At 42.6% G+C, this 18789-nt stretch overlaps 1 protein-coding gene across 1 annotated transcript in view; it reads left to right on the top strand.

The window, feature by feature from the left end:
- Positions 1–18789, top strand: part of LOC132833437 (diacylglycerol kinase theta) — a 193401-nt gene that overhangs the window by 445 nt on the left and 174167 nt on the right. The window contains exon 2 of the mRNA XM_060851717.1: positions 754–833. Coding sequence (XP_060707700.1) covers positions 754–833 — 80 coding nt within the window. The remainder of the gene's footprint in view (positions 1–753; positions 834–18789) is intronic.

Here is an 18789-nt window from a genome sequence, read left to right as displayed (position 1 = left end):
GGGAGAGGAGGAGGAGGGGGAGAGGAGGAGGAGGGGGAGAGGAGGAGGAGGGGGAGGGGAGGAGGAGGGGGAGAGGAGGGGGAGAAGAGGGGGAGAAGAGGGGGAGAAGAGGGGGAGAAGAGGAGGAGGGGGAGAAGAGGGGGAGGGGGAGAAGAGGAGGAGGGGGAGAAGAGGTGCCTGAGACCCGGGTTCAGTTCCCGACTCAGGCGACTGACTGTGTGGAGTTTGCACATTCTCCCTGTGTCAGCGTGGGTTTCCTCCGGGTGCTCCGGTTTCCTCCCACAGTCCAAAGATGTGCGGGTCAGGTGAATTGGCCATGCTAAATTGCCCGTAGTGTTAGGTAAGGGATAAATGTAGGGGTATGGGTGGGTTTCGCTTCGGCGGGTCGGTGTGGACTTGTTGGGCCGAAGGGTCTGTTTCCACACTGTAAGTCTAATCTAATCCTTCTGTATGTCAATGCGCTGTAGGGTTTTGCCATTTATTGTATAATTTGTACCTATATTTGATCTTCCAAAATGCATCACCCCACATTGGTCCAGATTAAACTCCAGCTGCCATTTTTCTGCCCAAATCTGTAACCTATCAATATCCCACTGTATCATTTGACAGTCTCCTCAATATGTGCACCTCCGCCAATTTTGGTGTCATCCATAAACTTAGTAAATCTTGTGAAGTAGTTTTGCAGATTTTTTTTTCAAAGTTATTGTTTAGTGCAAATATCTATATTTTACCTTTTTCTTGATTCCGTCACAGTTTGTAACTTCATGTGCCATGAGAAATGCCTAAGAAATGTGAAGACCCTTTGTTCCTGTTTGGCACCAAACCTGGTACAGGTAAATAAACTAATAGATGCAATATTGGGTTAAGTTCTCACTAAAATTCAGTGCCGCTGAAGAAAAATGCTGTGTTTTATTACTTATCAGTTCTTAATTGCAGGAAACTTGCTCCTATAATTGGTCCTTTGAAGAATTTTTAAAAGAAAATCTTCCTAATGGGTTCATACTGTCCGATGATGGTTAGAAAAGGGATCAGTGTTCCTTAGGCACTTGTGCATTATAAGCATAGAACTGTCCTTTTATTACAAATTAAGTATATTAACAATAAAACTCTGATTGCTTTTGATGTGTTGCTTTGGTGTTCCTCCCAGAATCACAGAAATCTTCGACAGGGAGGCTTGGTCACTGCACTTGCACTGGCTCTCCAGATGATCACCATTACCTAGTGCCAATCTCCTGCTTTGTCTTTGTACCCTTGTACATGATTTTTTATCCTGATAATCACCCAATAATCTTTTGAAAACCTCAATTAGGTCTGTTTACACCAGACTTCCAGGCTGTGCATTCCAGACCCTAACTGCTTGCTGAGTGATAAAGCTTTTCTTCACATTTGCGTCTTTTGCAAAACAATTTAAGTCTATGTGTCTTGCTCCTTTTATGAATAGGAATAGTTTCCCCCTATCTACTCTATACAGCTCGTTGATGACTTTTAAAACCTTGATACAGACAAGTAGCTAGGGGAAAAATCTGTTGGCCTGTATGGGTGGCGTCCCCACCAATCTAGGTAGGCAATGGGTAAGTGGTATAATCACTAGACTATTAATCCAGAAACCCAGGTGATGTTCTGGGGACCTGGATTTGAATCCTGCTATGGCAAATGGTGGAGTTTGAATTCCGTAATAAATTTCGGAATAAGAATTTAATAGCAGTGATGGAACCATTGCTGATTGTTGGGAAAAGCCTATCTGGTTCTCTTATGTTCTTTAGGGAAATAAATCTGCATTCTTTACTGATCTGATCTACATGTGACTGCAGACTGTGGGACCGTGTTCAAATAATGACCGAAATCGGTCTCTGGTGAAAATAGCCTCTTTTATTCAGTCACAGCACAAGTTTGAGGTGGCAATACAATCCCGAAATACAGTTCTTACAAGAGCCCCTTTAGACACAGTTCTTACATATATTAAAATTCCATTACTATTTTTTTATCTATAATACGTAAGATTTGAAGGGCTTCTATCTTGGGAGACAGGAGATGGGTTAAAACTTGTGCTAAGTACTTTTGATTGCCTTCAGGGTGTCTGCCTGGTTTGCTTGCATAATCAGGAGGTGTTAATTAGTAAACATTAGTAAAATTATTAGGCCTATATACTCTAAATAAGGAAGGATATTAAACAGATTATAGAACATAGAAATGTACAGCACAGAACAGGCCTTTTGGCCCACGATGTTGTGCCGAGGTTTAATCCACGATGTTGTGCCGAGGTGCCGCGGTTTAATCCTAATATCCTAATTGTTCTGCACCTTGGTCTGTTACCTTAGCCTGGTTAATTTTGTCCTGCACTCAGAACAATTTGCGAGAATATCAATTAAGGGGAACAAGGTTAAAGATCACACAACACCAGGTTATAGTCAAACAGGTTTAATTGGAAGCACCTGCGTTTGGAGCACCGCTCCTTCAACAGGTGGCTGTGGAGTGGAAGATTGTAAGACACAGAATTTATACAATCTTGGACCCAAGTCCAACACCCGCATCTCCATATCAATTAAGGGGAAAACCAACATTATACTGTATGAGGGGGGAGAAAATGCTTACTGCGTAGCAACTGCATATTGGGAGAGTCTTAGCTGTAGAGAATGTAGCATTTGAGAATGATAGTTGACTGCCAGGTTTTAGATTTCAAACTGGGAAAGTTGACTTCGATTGGTCAGAGTTTGCCCTAAGAAATGAATGGTTATCTCCGAGTTTTGTAGAGTTGAAATGGGTGAAGTGCATTCACATGTCACAATATTACAGATTGTTCTCATTGTTGCAAAAACACAAAGCCTTGGTAAAATTTCTCTGTTTATTTCAGCAATGCTACCAAACAGCTATTGGAATTCTGGTAATTGGAGTGCTATCACCTGTAAATAACCCTGAAATCTACTGAATCATTGATAAAGAGTAAACTGGCTCACTGATGTCCTTCAAGGAAAGGAATCTGCTCACTAATGCCCAGTTTGGTTTCCCCCTAGAGACACTGACCCACTGACCTCATTATACTTGCAGTGTGTAATTTATATTTAATACTCAGAACTAGGAATGGCCATATTTGCTGCCTTGTCATTGACATCCATATTTCCAAATTGAAAGTGGAACGTAGTCGTTGCATATTAATGTTTCCTTGTCCATGATCCTGAGCATCCAGCATCATCTCCAATGACAATCAGCACATCTCTCAGCTAATCTGTGGAAAAGCAGTATACTGTTTAATTATATTTCTGTCTCAAGCACAGTGGCTCAGTGGTTACACTGTTACCTCACAGCATTAGGGTCCCAGGTTCGATTCTAGCCTCAGGTGACTGCCTGTGTGGAGTTTGCACATTCTCCCTGTGTCTGCTTGGGTTTCCTCCGGGTGCTCCGGTTTCCTCCCACAGTCCAAAGGTATGCAGGTTAGATGAATTGGCCATGTTAAATTGCTTATGGCGGCATGGTGGCACAGTGGTTAGCACTGCTGCCTCACAGCGCCAGAGACCTGGGTTCAATTCCCGACTCAGGCGACTGACTGTGTGGAGTTTGCACATTCTCCCCGTGTCTGCGTGGGTTTCCTCCGGGTGCTCCAGTTTCCTCCCACAGTCCAAAGATGTGCGGGTCAGGTGAATTGGCCATGCTAAATTGCCCATAGTGTTAGGTAAGGGGTAAGTGTAGGGGTATGGGTGGGTTGCGCTTCGGCGGGTCAGTGTGGATTTGTTGGGCCGAAGGGCCTGTTTCCACACTGGAAGTAATCTAATCTAAATAGCCATCTTTTGTTACAATCAACTTGTGTTAGTTCTGGCAGCCTTCCATTTCATACAATGATGTTGTGAACTTCGATGGTTCATTCTGTGTTAAGTACTCCTGGTGTGGCTTGCGAACCTCTTTCTAAAATGGCCATCTCTGCTGCACTTGCTGTGGAGGAAGAAAGTGAACTGAGAATGTGCACAAATGATTGGTCTCTGTTTCCTCTGAGCTCTCTTCCCTGTGAGCTAATTTTTTTGTTTGTGCTGCCTTCTTTCAGTGCCCTTTCAAATCAGCTTCCAGAGGTCATGGCAATCAGGTATCACAGTTGTCTATATTGAGGGTGCCAATTTCATAGCTCACTTTCAGGTGTCCATGAAGCAAAAATATGGACACCCTGAAGGTCATGACACAGTGGCAAGTTCACCAGGCAGAAACTGTTTGGAAATGGGGCTGAAATAATGTAGACATTATTGGCTTGTGATGTGTATATGGTGCCGTGATTAACATGCTCTAGGATATCTGAGTTGATTGTAACAAAAGGTGGCTATTTAGTACAAGAGAGAAATGCAATTAAATAGTACACTGCCTTTCCACAGATTAGCTGGGAATTGACGGTCTTCACCTACCAAGAATTGCCGTACATTTATCTGAGATAGCTCTCTTTGTCTTAAGTACATTTGGTCTCCACAGCATTCTGAGGAAATGAGTGCCACAGATTCCCATCCTCTGGCTGAAGAAATTTCTCCTCATCTCAGTTCTAAAGCGTCACTCCTTCACTCTGGGGCTGTGCCCTCAGTTCCTAGTCTCCCCTACTAGTGGAAATATCTTCTCCTCATTCGCTCTGTCCAGGTCTCTCAATATTCTTTGAAGTTTCAATAAAATCCAACCTCATCCTTCTAAACTCCATCAAGCACGGACCCAGAAACTTCAACTGCACCTCATATGATAAGACACAGAATCCAGCAATTTCAGTGACGTGGATTTTCTGCTGAATTTATCAATTTGAAAACATACAAATAGCCATCCTAACACTTTCCGATCTGCTGTATCCCAATGAGCATGTTATAAAATGTATGTCAATTTTCCAGACTTCGATCTTGTCATGTACAGTGTGAGTGGACCTGTGCAGAGTATAAACAGTTCAGTAAGTTTAACCATGCCTCATCTTTACTGGTAGTTATTGCTTGAATTTAGGAAAATGGCACTTCAAGTATAAGTATTCTTGGCTGTCCTTGTATTTTTCAGTTATCAGAAAATTGACATTTTTAGCATCTTTTTCCATGCTGTACATCTCTATGACTGTATGACTCTATTTAATTGTTCTGCACCTTAAAAGTAAGTTTTCAGATTGGTTACTTTTTATTCGGTTTCTAAGTAAAGTGAATCTTAGCGACGAACCTGATAGTTTGTACAAGAAGTAAAAGTGGTTACATCAGGCCATTTCCTGCTAATTGATTTTCCATGAACCATTGATCATCTACACAGTGAAAGATTGCAGCCCACGTTGAACCACCAATAGCATCCATGGCAGACTGCTACAGAACTTTGGAGCAAGCAGTGAATAGGCAGTGTTCGTTATTGTCCTTTGCAGTTTGTAGGGCTGCTATTACTGTGAAAAAGTATGGTAATTCCTAAGGACTAAAGGCTAAGAGTGCATTTAAGCAAGATTGTGTAGCTCAGCTGCACATTATTTTGAGAGTAGTAAGAAAACAGGATGATAGGATCATTAGCTGAAAGGAGGACCACCAGCAGTAGGGAAATTAAAACGGGGGATGGTGAAATTAAAAGGATTGTAGATATCTTGGAAGGTTGTAAGCTTGGAGGTGATTCCAGAAATGTGTGAGGGGAGGTCATGGATGAAATTGAAAACAATTGAGAATGTAAAAGTTAAGGTGGATGATCCTGATGGACTTTGTCCTAGGATCTTAGAGGTGACTTGAGACAAAATTAATGCATTGCTTAGGGCTTCGCTTCACTTCAGTCATAGGAAAAAGTACTATAATGTTGTCATTTTATATAAATATAGATGACTGTGTGGGGGGTTTGCAGATGACACTGATTGGTCGATGGTTAACAGTGAAGTTGAGTGACTTGGGCGACCAGAAGATATAAACAAAATGGTCGAATGGGCAAATAAGTGGTCAATGGAACTTTAACCTTGATACACTTTGGAAGAAGTAATTTCAATGAACAGCATGACATTAGGAGATTCTGTGGAACAAAAATACCTTGAAGTATTTGTCCATAGATCTTTGAAGGTAGAAGGGCAAGGTAGTACGGTGGTGATAAAGTCACATGGGACACTTGCCTTTATCAATCGAGGCATAACATTGGAGGAGCCGGTTGGAGTGGGATGAACAGAGTTCAAAATTACACAACACCAGGTTATAGTCCAACAGGTTTATTTGGAAGCACTAGCTTTCGGAGCACTGCTCCTTCATCAGGAGTGGAGCATAAGATCATAAGACACAAAATTTATAGCAAAAGATCACAGTGTCATGCAAATAAAATGATATATTGAACAAACCTGGAATGTTGTTCAGTCTTTCATCTTTTAGAAAGGGTTGCAGGTTTCAGTTCATTAATACGTAAATCCCAGAGCTGCTTTTAAGTCACATTCTCAAGATAACTTAAGGTTTTACAGCAAAAATTGACATCTCCGCTTAGGCAATGCATTAAAGGTGTGAGGTTAGAGTTTGTCTGTATCCCAATCTTGAGTCAGACTGGTTCTATTTCCAAAGTGGAGTTTACAAAATATTACACGTATTGACTGCCTGCAGATTGTGCATTTTTTGAGCAAAATAGAATGTATCTGCAAATACAAATTCGTCCCATAGCGGGGTGTGTATGTATATGAGAGAGAAAGTGAATGTGTGTGTGCTTGAGTGTGTGTGAAAGCTTGATAAAGTGTGTGCGTGGGTGAGAGTGTGGGCGTGTGTGTATGAGAGAGAGCATGTGTATGAGAGAGGGTCTGTTTGAGTGTGTATGTGCATGTGTGTGTGAGTGAGTGAATTGTGTAGTTAAAGTGTCGTGTAGTAATATTTTGTAAATTCCACTTTGGAAATAAAACCAGTCTGACTCAAGATTGGGGTACAGGCAGAGTCTAACCTCACACCTTTTAATGCATTGCCTGAGCTGAAATGTCACCTTTTGTTATAAACCTTAAGTTATCTTGAGAAGGTGACTGCAAACAAAATCTGCAACCCATTCTAAAAGATGAAAGACTTAACAATAATCCAGGTTTGTTCACTATATCATATCAGTTGCATGAAAGTGTAATCTTTTGCGATAAATTCTATGTCTTATGGTCTTATGCTTCACAACCACCTGATTAAGGAACAGCACTTTGAAAGCTAGTGTTTCCAAATAAAGCTATTGGACTATAACCTGGTGTTGAATGATTTTTAACTTAATTGAAGCATAGATTACAAAATCAGGGAAGTCATGATGGAGTTGTACAGATCTTTGGTGAGACCACGGTCATTGTACTGTGTGTAGTCCTCTGTCCACAGATACTACCAGTCCTGCTGAGATTTTATTACTATGTGTTGTTCTGATCATCACATTACAGGAAGAAAGTAATTGCAATGGAGGGGATGCAGAGAAGATTCACCAGAGTGCTGTCTGGGATGAAGAATGTAAGTTGTAAAGCAAAGTTGGACAGGTTTTGGGGTTTTTATTGGAGCAGAGAGTTGAGGGGTGATTGGATTGAGTTGTACAGGATTATGAAGGGCCTGAACAGAATGGATAAGGAGCGGGTGTTCCCCATGCTTGAAGGTTAGTTAAGGGAACATAGGTTTAAGGTGAGGAGAGGGAGATTTAGAGGAATGTGAGGAAAAACATTTTTACACAGAGGGCAGTGACGGTCTGGAATGCCCTCTCTGGGGGGGTGGTAGAGGTAAATATTCTGACATGCTTTAAAAAGCTGGATAAGCACTTGGCACATGATAACATTCAAGGTTGCAGCTCAAGTGCTGGTAGGTGGGATTAGGTTGAAGGTCAGGAGTTTCTCTTATGTTGCTGCGGACTCATGGGCCGAAGGGCCTCCTCTGCACTGTATAATTCTTTAATATAGTAAGCCTATTGAAACAATAAGTTAGTGTCGCCATATTTCATCTAATTATAATGGCAGAAACTCCATTTGCATCCAATAGTTCTCATATGAACTGAGAAGCAACTCACTGGATCCCAGAGAAAAAAATAGCGACATAAAATAAAGCTTCATAACATTGAGTACAAAGAACAGTACAGCACAGAAACATACTTTTTGGCCCACCAAGCCTGTGCTCACACATGGTGCCTTTTTAAATTAAGAATCTTTTGCCTGTATGCGGTCTGTATCCCTCTATTACTTCCCCCTTTATGTATCTCTCGAGATGCATCTTAAACATTACTATTATATCTGCTTCTAATACCTCCATTGGAAGCACATTCTAGGTACTAACCACCATTTGTGGAAAGAACTTGCATGTTATGTCTCCTATAAACTTCCCCCTTTTTACTTTAAACCTATGTCCCTTTAATTGACATTTCTACCCTGAGGAAAAGACACAGACTATCCATTCTATCCTTGCCTCCCATAATTTTACTAAATTCTATCAGGTTGCCCCACAGTTTCCCCTGCAAATGTGTTGCTGGTCAAAGCACAGCAGGTTAGGCAGCATCTCAGGAATAGAGAATTCGACGTTTCGAGCATAAGCCCTTCATCAGGAATAAGAGAGAGAGAGCCAAGCAGGCTGAGATAAAAGGTAGGGAGGAGGGACTAGGGGGAGGGGCGATGGAGGTGGGATAGGTGGAAGGAGGTCAAGGTGAGGGTGATAGGCCGGAGTGGGGTGGGGGCGGAGAGGTCAGGAAGAGGATTGCAGGTTAGGAGGGCGGTGCTGAGTTGAGGGAACCGACTGAGACAAGGTGGGGGGAGGGGAAATGAGGAAGCTGGAGAAATCTGAATTCATACCTTGTGGTTGGAGGGTTCCCAGGCGGAAGATGAGGCGCTCCTCCTCCAGCCGTCGTGTAGTTGTGTTCTGCCGGTGGAGGAGTCCAAGGACCTGCATGTCCTCGGTGGAGTGGGAGGGGGAGTTAAAGTGTTGAGCCACGGGGTGATTGGGTTGGTTGGTTCGGGCGGCCCAGAGGTGTTCTCTGAAGCGTTCCGCAAGTAAGCGGCCTGTCTCACCAATATAGAGGAGGCCACATCGGGTGCAGCGGATGCAATAGATGATGTGTGTGGAGGTACAGGTGAACTTGTGGCGGATATGGAAGGATCCCTTGGGGCCTTGGAGGGAAGTGAGTGTGGAGGTGTGGGCGCAAGTTTTACATTTCCTGCGGTTGCAGGGGAAGGTGCCGGGGGTGGAGGTTGGGTTGGTGGGGGGTGTGGATCTGACAACCCTCCCCTATCAGCGTTCCGCAAGGACCACTCCCTTCGTGACTCCCTTGTCAGATCCACACCCCCCACCAACCCAACCTCCACCCCCGGCACCTTCCCCTGCAACCGCAGGAAATGTAAAACTTGCGCCCACACCTCCACACTCACTTCCCTCCAAGGCCCCAAGGGATCCTTCCATATCCGCCACAAGTTCACCTGTACCTCCACACACATCATCTATTGCATCCGCTGCACCCGATGTGGCCTCCTCTATATTGGTGAGACAGGCCGCTTACTTGCGGAACGCTTCAGAGAACACCTCTGGGCCGCCCGAACCAACCAACCCAATCACCCCGTGGCTCAACACTTTAACTCCCCCTCCCACTCCACCGAGGACATGCAGGTCCTTGGACTCCTCCACCGGCAGAACACAACTACACGACGGCTGGAGGAGGAGCGCCTCATCTTCCGCCTGGGAACCCTCCAACCACAAGGTATGAATTCAGATTTCTCCAGCTTCCTCATTTCCCCTCCCCCCACCTTGTCTCAGTCGGTTCCCTCAACTCAGCACCGCCCTCCTAACCTGCAATCCTCTTCCTGACCTCTCCGCCCCCACCCCACTCCGGCCTATCACTCTCACCTTGACCTCCTTCCACCTATCCCACCTCCATCGCCCCTCCCCCTAGTCCCTCCTCCCTACCTTTTATCTCAGCCTGCTTGGCTCTCTCTCTCTTATTCCTGATGAAGGGCTTATGCTCGAAACGTCGAATTCTCTATTCCTGAGATGCTGCCTAACCTGCTGTGCTTTGACCAGCAACACATTTGCAGCTGTGATCTCCAGCATCTGCAGACCTCATTTTTTACCCACAGTTTCCCCTACCATTAATGTAAGACTGACCAGCCTGTAATTTCCTGGATTATCCCTGTTGTCCTCCTTAAAGAAGGAAACAACATTGGCTCTGCTCCAGACTTCTGGGACCTAACCTAAGAAGATGCAAAAATTTCTTACAAGGCACAAGATCAATGCACAGATCGGAAATCATAACTCTCTTACCAGGTGGTAAATATTTGAAATGTTCTGGCCGCAAAATCAATCTAGGCTAATAATATCAGCAACTTGAAGTGGGAGTTAAGTTGTGAGCTTGTGACAGAATCGATTGGAGATATGACATGTTCTAATTTTGAAACTCTGGTGTTGACTGCATCAATTATTTTTTTCCTGTTTCTTTACATTACCATGTTTTTAACTGGTATTGCAGGCATGGTAGGTCCAATTAGATCTTTCTGTGCTATATGTACACTATACATTATCTAATCACAAGTGTTCTAAACTATAATTGAGTTGGATCTTTTCACTAATTTGTGAGGTTATGTTGCCAAGGGTTTGATTTTGTACATTGGGAATGTTCTGAATATTTATTCACATTCTGATTGTTCCAACTGAAACAGTATGGTTGATCAATTCCTAAGATTGTGGTGTTAAGTAGGTGGTTCAACAGTACATGCTAATCCCACTGTTGGTTCATACTCTTCATATTGTAAACCTTGTCTCAAGAAATAGGGCAAGACTGCTAGTTGCCATAGGAGGTCTATGTTGGGAGGTCTACCAATGAAATTAATCTCTTACCATGAAAGTAATTATATTTAAAACTAAGGTAGTACATTGAGCTGTACATCTAATCTGAAAAGCATCATTTATCTGTGACTTCTTCCAGCTCTAAGTATCCAGCCTATCCTCCTCATTCTGCAACGCTCTGTTCACTTCAGTGGAAAAGTTAGAATACATTTGAGATTTAAACCTAGGGTTATGATAATGTAAGTTTAGAAATCCACTCTTGATTGGTCAAAGCCTTTCTTTTAAAAACATCAGCAAAATAATGAATGAAATGGTTGGGAGAACTTCTTGAATGCAGAGAGTTGTTTGGACATGGAATACAGCATAGATGGAAGCATAATGGTTTTAAAAGGGAATTCTATACAGTTCTATTCTAAAATAGATTTAAATGGTGCAGGAACGAGGAGGGGCATGAGGCACCCATCGGCTCAAGGGATTAATGGCTGCCTCCTAATTTGTAAGACTAAGGGAATCAGCATCTGTTATTGTGATTTGTTCAGGCTTAGATGTAATAGGGATTTGTTGTCGCAAGTAGTGATATGTGGAAATGAAAGTAGAACTCTACCTGAAGCACTTTGTATTCAGGTAAAACATTGCTGCATTTTTAAAAATAGTATAATAATTTTCAAAATGCACTTAGAGACATACAGAACAGAAGCATCGTGCAACTCATTTGCACTGACTAGACATCCCAATCTAACCTAGTCCAATTTGTTAGCATTAGGCCTGTATCCCTCTAAACCCTTCCTAATCATATTCCTGTACCCATTCAGATGCCATTTAAAATGTTGTAATTATACCCACCTCCACCACATTTTTAAAGGCATACAGCACAGACACAGATCCTTTGGTTAAATTAAGTGTCAAGCCAAGTCAGGCATAGAGAATAATTATGTTATCAAGTTTTACATGTCACATGTTTTTAGTGGAACATGACCTGAAAGGAGCCACGTCTTGAGAAATCAAACTCGAGGAACCTGCAGCACCAGCTTGTCTTATTTAACCAAACAGTCTCTGAATTCTGAGGTAATTCAAACCTCCGATCATACAGGCTTCGTAAATGTTGAAAGCTGCCTCCATTTTTATGAAGCTTTATTTTTGTAGTTTACGTAGCTATAACCTACTTTTCAATCTGATGAGTTTTACTGTCCAAGTTTGAGCATCACTCCTCAACGTGACAGGATGATCAGCTCAAATAAGAGAAAATACTGTGGGTGCTGGAAATCTTCAGCAAGACCAGGGAAAGCTGGAGAAACTCGGGTCTTGCAACACCTATTGAGAGAGAAACAATCGTACAAGGCTCGAAATGTTAACTTTAGAAGAAATGTGAGGAAAATCTTTTTCATCCAAAAGGTGATGCGAATCTGGAACTCACTGTCCAAAAGAGTGGTTGAGGCAGAAACCCTCACAACATTTAAGTATTTTGATGTGTGTCACAGCAGGTTATGGGTCAAGTGCTGGAAAACAGATTTAGAATAATTAGATGGTTAGTTTAGACCAGTGTGGATGGATGGGCTAAAGGTTCATTTTCTGTGCTGTAAATCTCTGGCTCTAATTCTGTTTCTTTCCCCACCGATTCTGCCAGACCTACAGAGTTTCTCCAAAGCTTTGTATTTGTTGAAGATGATCAGCTTATAGCTGATGCTACTTTCTATTTTAGATACAAAGAAAATAAAGAAAGAACTCATTCAGTCCATTATATCTCTGCTGGTGATGGTTGTTTAACTAGAGCTATCTGCTCACATTCCAATTCCCTGCTCTTGTCTCATACCCTATAAATTAGTTCTTGCAAACAATAGATGGAAAGGAATCCAATTTCCTGGCTGGAATCCAGCTCCAGTTAATTTTCTTTGGATCTTATTTATGGACATGTAATTTGACTCTAGTCTACATATAGAAGATCGTATGAGGAAAGGCTGAGGCACTTGGGGCTGTTCTCATTGGAGAAAAGAAGGTTTAGGGGAGATTTGATAGAGGTGTACAAGATGATTAGGGGTTTAGATAGGGTTGACAGTGAGAACCTTTTTCCGCTAATGGAGTCAGCTGTTACTAGGGGACATAGCTTTAAATTAAGGGGAGGTTGGTATAGGACAGATGTTAGGGGTAGATTCTTTACTCAGCGGGTTGTGAGTTCATGGAATGCCCTGCCAGTAGCAGTGGTGGACTCTCCCTCTTTATGGTCATTCAAGCGGGCATTGGATAAGCATATGGAGGTTATTGGACTAGTGTAGGTTAGGTAGGCTTTGGTCGGTGCAACATCGAGGGCCGAAGGGCCTGTACTGCGCTGTATTTTTTCTATGTTTCTATACCAGAGATCCAGATAATATTCTGGGTACTTGGGTTTACCAATGACCTTAAAAACTCGCTGACTTTCAGAAATGCCCATCTGATTCACTGATGTCCTTTAGGGATGGAAATCCATCATCTTTACCTGATCTGACCTACATGTGACTCCAGTCCCACAGCAAGATGTTTGACTCTGAGCTGCCTCTGGATAAAACGCTTGCCTGGCCAGCAAGACACACTCCTGCAAATAGAAAAAAAACATTAGTTGAACTAGCAGAACTTGAAATTTTATCATGTGACGATCTTTGCGAGTTTTGAGAATATTTGTAGCTCAAGTTGAGGTTCTGGATGTAATCTTGCTCACTGAGCTGGAAGGTTCGTTTTCAGATGTTCCTTCACCATACTAAGTAATATCATCAGTGAGCCTCCAGTGAAGCACGAATATTAGTGCTCTTATAAATATGATTTTGATCAATAAGTTAATATGATTTTTCCTGAACTCCATGCTGCTGATCAATATTAGCCCATAGAAACATTGGAATAGGCCGTTCAGCTTGTTGAGGTTACCCTGCCATTTAGTATGTGCACAGCTGGTCAAACACCTGCAATCTTTTTATTTACCCCATTCCCATATCCCATTATGCTGCTGCGAATCATAAATCTATCAATCTCTACATTTAACATGCTCAAACATTGAGTTTCCACAGTATTCTGTGGTAGAGTATTCAAAGTTTCAGTACTCTGAGGAGCAACATTTCTCCCCATCTTGGACTTAAATGGAATTCCCATATTTTAAATTGTGACCCTGCTTTAAAACTCCTCAGCCAGATGAAACCTTTTACCTGCATCTATCCTCTAACCTTTAAAGTACATTTGTACATTTCAGTGATATCACCTTTCATTCTTTGAGATTCAGGACAATATAGACTCAGCTTGCCCAATCTCTACTCATAGGAAAGTCCCACCATCTCATAAATAAGTCTGGTGCATTCCCTATACAGCGAGAATACTTTTTCTGAGATAAGGAGACTAAAAGTTCACACAACACTCCAGGTGTGGTCTAACCAAACTCTTCTACAATTGAGGCAAGATTTCTTGCAGACTGTTCCTGTACTCAAAGTATCGAGCAATAAAGGCTAACATTCCATTTGCCTTCCTAATAATTTTCTGTACCTGCATGTTAAAATCATAGAATTTTATAGTACAGAAGTCATGATTTGGAGATGCTGATGTTGGATTGGGGTGTACAAAGTTAAAAATCACACAATACCAACAGGTGTTCCTGATGAACCACAACCACCTGATGAAGGAGCGGCGCTCCCAAAGCTAGTGTGCTTCCAATTAAACCTGTTGGATTATAACGTGGTGTTGTGTGATTTTTAACAGTACAAAAGGAGACCATTCGAACCTATGTGTCTGTGCTGGCTCCCGAGAGCTACCCAGCCCTATCTCCATATCCTCAAACTCCATCATTCTGAAATACATATCCAGCTCTCTTGAAATCTCCAGTGGAATTCAACTCCACCCCTCTCCTAGGCAGCACATTCTAAATCCTAACAACTCTGATGCAAGATGTTTCTTGTCATCTTCTATGAGTAGGGCTGTGATTCTGTTCTCTAATTGTGGGGACAGATCTCTCGCCACTTGTTGGTATCTGCAAGTAGTGCGGTCGCTTTTTCAATGCAGTTTCTTTGATTTAAAATGACTGTCAAGCGTCCTTTGTCTGCAGGTAGGATAATCATGTTTTTATTTTTTTTTAGTCTTCGTAGTGCTTTCCTTTCTTGTGTATTGAGTGTGCTTCCTTCCTTTTTCCTGCTTAATGTTGGTGCGACTACCTGTCTGATAGTTTGCTGGGTTTCTTCTGTGAGTTGGATGTCTTTCAGTGTTGTTTCTAATGCTTGACCACATCCTGGAAGTTGTAATTTAATCCTCTTACCAAGTCGGCTTTTCCAGTGTCTGTCAAGGGTCAGTCAGATAAATACTTTTTATCCATGCTTCTGTGTTGCCAGTGTTGTTAGTTTATGTAAGTTTATGTAATTTTTTTCTGCAGGTTTACTTTTTTTCATTTTCTGTGCTTGTCACTGTCTAATATCTATGGCTTCTTGTATTGTGTCTGTCCATTCTGTTGCATGAGTGAGTAAAGATTTTTCATGCAAACTTTCCCAGTTGTATTTATGGAGTCTGCTGTGGGCATCATTCATTATTTCTCTAAGCATTCTGCGGCTCCTTTGCTCTGCTATTCTTTTGGCTAGTGTGGTGTTAAGGGGAGGTTTGTATTTAAGACATTTACCTGCTTTCTTAGGCCTTCATGTAGGAAGTACAGCTGTTCGCGGGTGGCACTCTGTCGGATAGCATTCGTTTCCCATTTTCAGGCCAGTTTTAGCTTATTGCGCCCATAGGTGTTAACAAGTTTGGAGAAGATTTGTAGCTCAGGTTGAGGTTCTGGATGTTAGTTTGCTCGATGAGCTGGAAGGTTCGTTTTCAAACGTTTCATCACCATACCAGATAACATCCAGACAAAGCACTGCTGGTGTTTCCTGCTTTCTATTTATATGTTTGGGATTCCTTGGGTTGGTGATGTCATTTGTTGTGGTGACATTATTTCCTATGGTGATGTCATTTCCTGTTCTTTTTCTCAGGGGGTGATAAATAAGTCTGTGTTTGTTGATAGAGTTCCACTCGGAATGTCACGCTTCTCTGAATTCTCATGCATGTCTCTGTTTGGCTTGTCCCAGGATGGGTGTGTTGTCTGAGTCAAAATGGTGTCCTTCCTTATATGTATGTAAGGGTACCAGTGAGGGAGGATCATGTTGTTTTGTGGCTAGTCGATGTTTATGTATCCTAGTGGCTAGTTTTCTGCCTGCTTGTCTAATGTGGTGTTTGTTTCAGTTCTTGCAAGGTATTTTGTAAATGAGATTGTAAATTTTCAAAAAGAATGGGTACCCAATGAAGACAGTCTGCCGATTTCTCAGCAACAAAACCATACAAGCAGACAAAACACTGTCCAGAAACCTTAGCCACTCTCCCCTACATCAGGATTTCTTGGAAATGACTGTCAGACTACTCTGACCCCTTGGCATCATGGTAGCCCACAAACCACCAAGACACTAAAACAGCAGCTAGTGAACTTGAAAGACCCCTTACAGACAACAAGCAGAACTAATGTCATTCATAAAATACCTTGCAGGAACTGTAACAAACACTACATTGGACAAACAGGCAGAAAACTAGCCACCAAGATACATGAACATCAACTAATCACAAAACGACATGACCCTCTCTCTCTAGTATCCTTACGTACAGATGAGGAAAGACACCACTTCGACTGGGACAACACATCCATCCTAGGACCAGCCCAACAGAGACATGCATGAAAATTTCTAAAAGCATGGCATTCCGACTGGAACTCTATCAGCAAAAACATAGACTTGAATCCGATTTACCACCACAGGAAATGATGTCACCAAAGCAAATCACATCACAACCCAAGGATACCCAAGCATACAAATAGAAAGCAGGAAACACCAGCAGTGCTTTGCCCGAAGGCCCCACTGCAGATGTCACCTAGTACGGTGATGAAACATCTGAAAATGAACCTTCCAGCTCAGCGAGCAAACCTATATCCAGAACTTCAACCTGAGCTACAAATCTTCTCAAAATGGGTTCTACCAAAGTGCATTGCCTCACATTTCTCTGCATTTAAATTCATTTGCCAGGTGTCTGCCCACTGGCCAACATGTCAATGTCCCAATGAGGTCAGTCTGCATCATCCTTAAAATTCAGTCTTTTCCTTGCTTATTATCATCTGTAAATTTGGAAATTTTACCCTCAACACCCATCTCAACATCATTTATAACAATTTGTCTTTGATGATGACATCTTGGTTCATTTACACATCTAGGCTTTATAAGCTTTTACCATTTAAGGAATATGTTGCATATCTGTTTTGCGTACCAAAGTGTATAAACTTGCGTTTTTCCATATTACATTTAGAGTCATAGAGATGTACAGCATGGAAACAGACCCTTCGGTCCAACCCATCCATGCCGACCAGATATCCCAACCCAATCTAGTCCCACCTGCCAGCACCCAGCACATATCCCTCCAAATCCTTCCTATTCATATACCCATCCAAATGGCTTTAAATGTTGCAATTGTACTAGCCTCCACAACTTCCTCTGGCAGTTCATTCCATAACCGTACCACCCTCTGTGTGAAAAAATTGCCCCGTAGGTCTCCTTTATATCTTTCCCCTCTCACCCTAAACCTATGCCCTCTAGATCTGGACTCCCCGACCCCAGGGAAAAGACTTTGCTTATTTATCCTATCCATGCCCCTCATAGTTTTGTAAACCTCTTTAAGGTCACCCCTCAGCCTCCGACACTCCAGGGAAAACAGTCCCAGCCTGTTCAGCCTCTTCCTATAACTCAAATCCTCCAAACCTGGCAACATCCTTGTAAATCTTTTCTGAACCCTTTCAAGTTTCACAACATTTTTCCGATAGAAAGGATACCAGAATTGCACACAACGTTCCAACAGTGGCCTAACCAATGTCCTGTACAGCCGCAACATGACCTCCCAACTCCTGTACTCAATGCTCTGACCAATAAAAGAAAGCGTACCAAATGCCGCCTTCGCTATCCTATCTATCAGCGACTCCACTTTCAAGGAGCTATGAACCTGCACTCCAAGGTCTCTTTGTTCAGCAACACTCCCTAGGATCTTACCATTAAGTGTATAAGTCCTGCTAAGATTTGCTTTCCCAAAATGCAGTACCTCGCATTTATCTGAATTAAATTCCATCTGCCACCATTCACCTTAGCCCGTTCAAATCCTCCAGTAGCAGCATTAAATATTCCTTGCTGCATATATTTACACTTAGTTTTGTGTCCTCCTTAAATCTGGTTTTGTGCAATGCCATACATTGGCTCTGCTAGATTGAAACAGTGTGAGGAACCATCTCCCTCACCAGTATGAGTGGAAACCCAGACCTTGAACAGGACCTTTGGGGACTCTTGCACTATCTGTCTGGATATCCTGGAATCGTCTGGCGGCTACCCATTCCTTATCTCCATTCATGTCCTGAACTTGTTTTCGGACTATCTCTCTGAACATGCTATCCACATAACTGTCAGCATTGTGGATGCAGCACAGTGACTCCAGCTATTTCTGGGTTTCTGAAATCTGTAGCTTCGGTTTCTGCAGCTGGTTACTTTTCTTGCATGTATTTTAAGTTGTGCCAAAGGATGGGCACTTTGCCTGAATGCAATACCCTGCCATTATTTTAGCTTACTTCTGTATAATTTACTATAAACACAAAACTAGAGGTTAATGAATGTACTATTGTCCTGTGATGCTACTGTTTGATTTTTCTTATCAAGTTCAACCCTCTTCTGCATTTATTGAACTCATGGTCTCCTGAAAACTGACAAACATATAAAAGGGAAAAGAAGAGAAGCAAAACCAAAGGCTGCTCTTTCCACACCCGACTAATTAGTGGGCGGCACGGTGGCACAGTGGTTAGCACTGCTGCCTCACAGCGCCTGTAGACCCGGGTTCAATTCCCGACTCAGGCGACTGACTGTGTGGAGTTTGCACGTTCTCCCCGGGTCTGCGTGGGTTTCCTCCGGGTGCTCCGGTTTCCTCCCACAGTCCAAAGATGTGCGGGTCAGGTGAATTGGCCAAGCTAAATTGCCCGTAGTGTTAGGTAAGGGGTAAATGTAGGGGTATGGGTGGGTTGCGCTTCGGCGGGTCGGTGTGGACTTGTTGGGCC

The sequence above is a fragment of the Hemiscyllium ocellatum genome, chromosome 36, assembly GCF_020745735.1.
Source record: "Hemiscyllium ocellatum isolate sHemOce1 chromosome 36, sHemOce1.pat.X.cur, whole genome shotgun sequence".
NCBI lineage: Eukaryota > Metazoa > Chordata > Chondrichthyes > Orectolobiformes > Hemiscylliidae > Hemiscyllium > Hemiscyllium ocellatum.
This window is presented reverse-complemented; position numbering and strand designations above follow the sequence as displayed.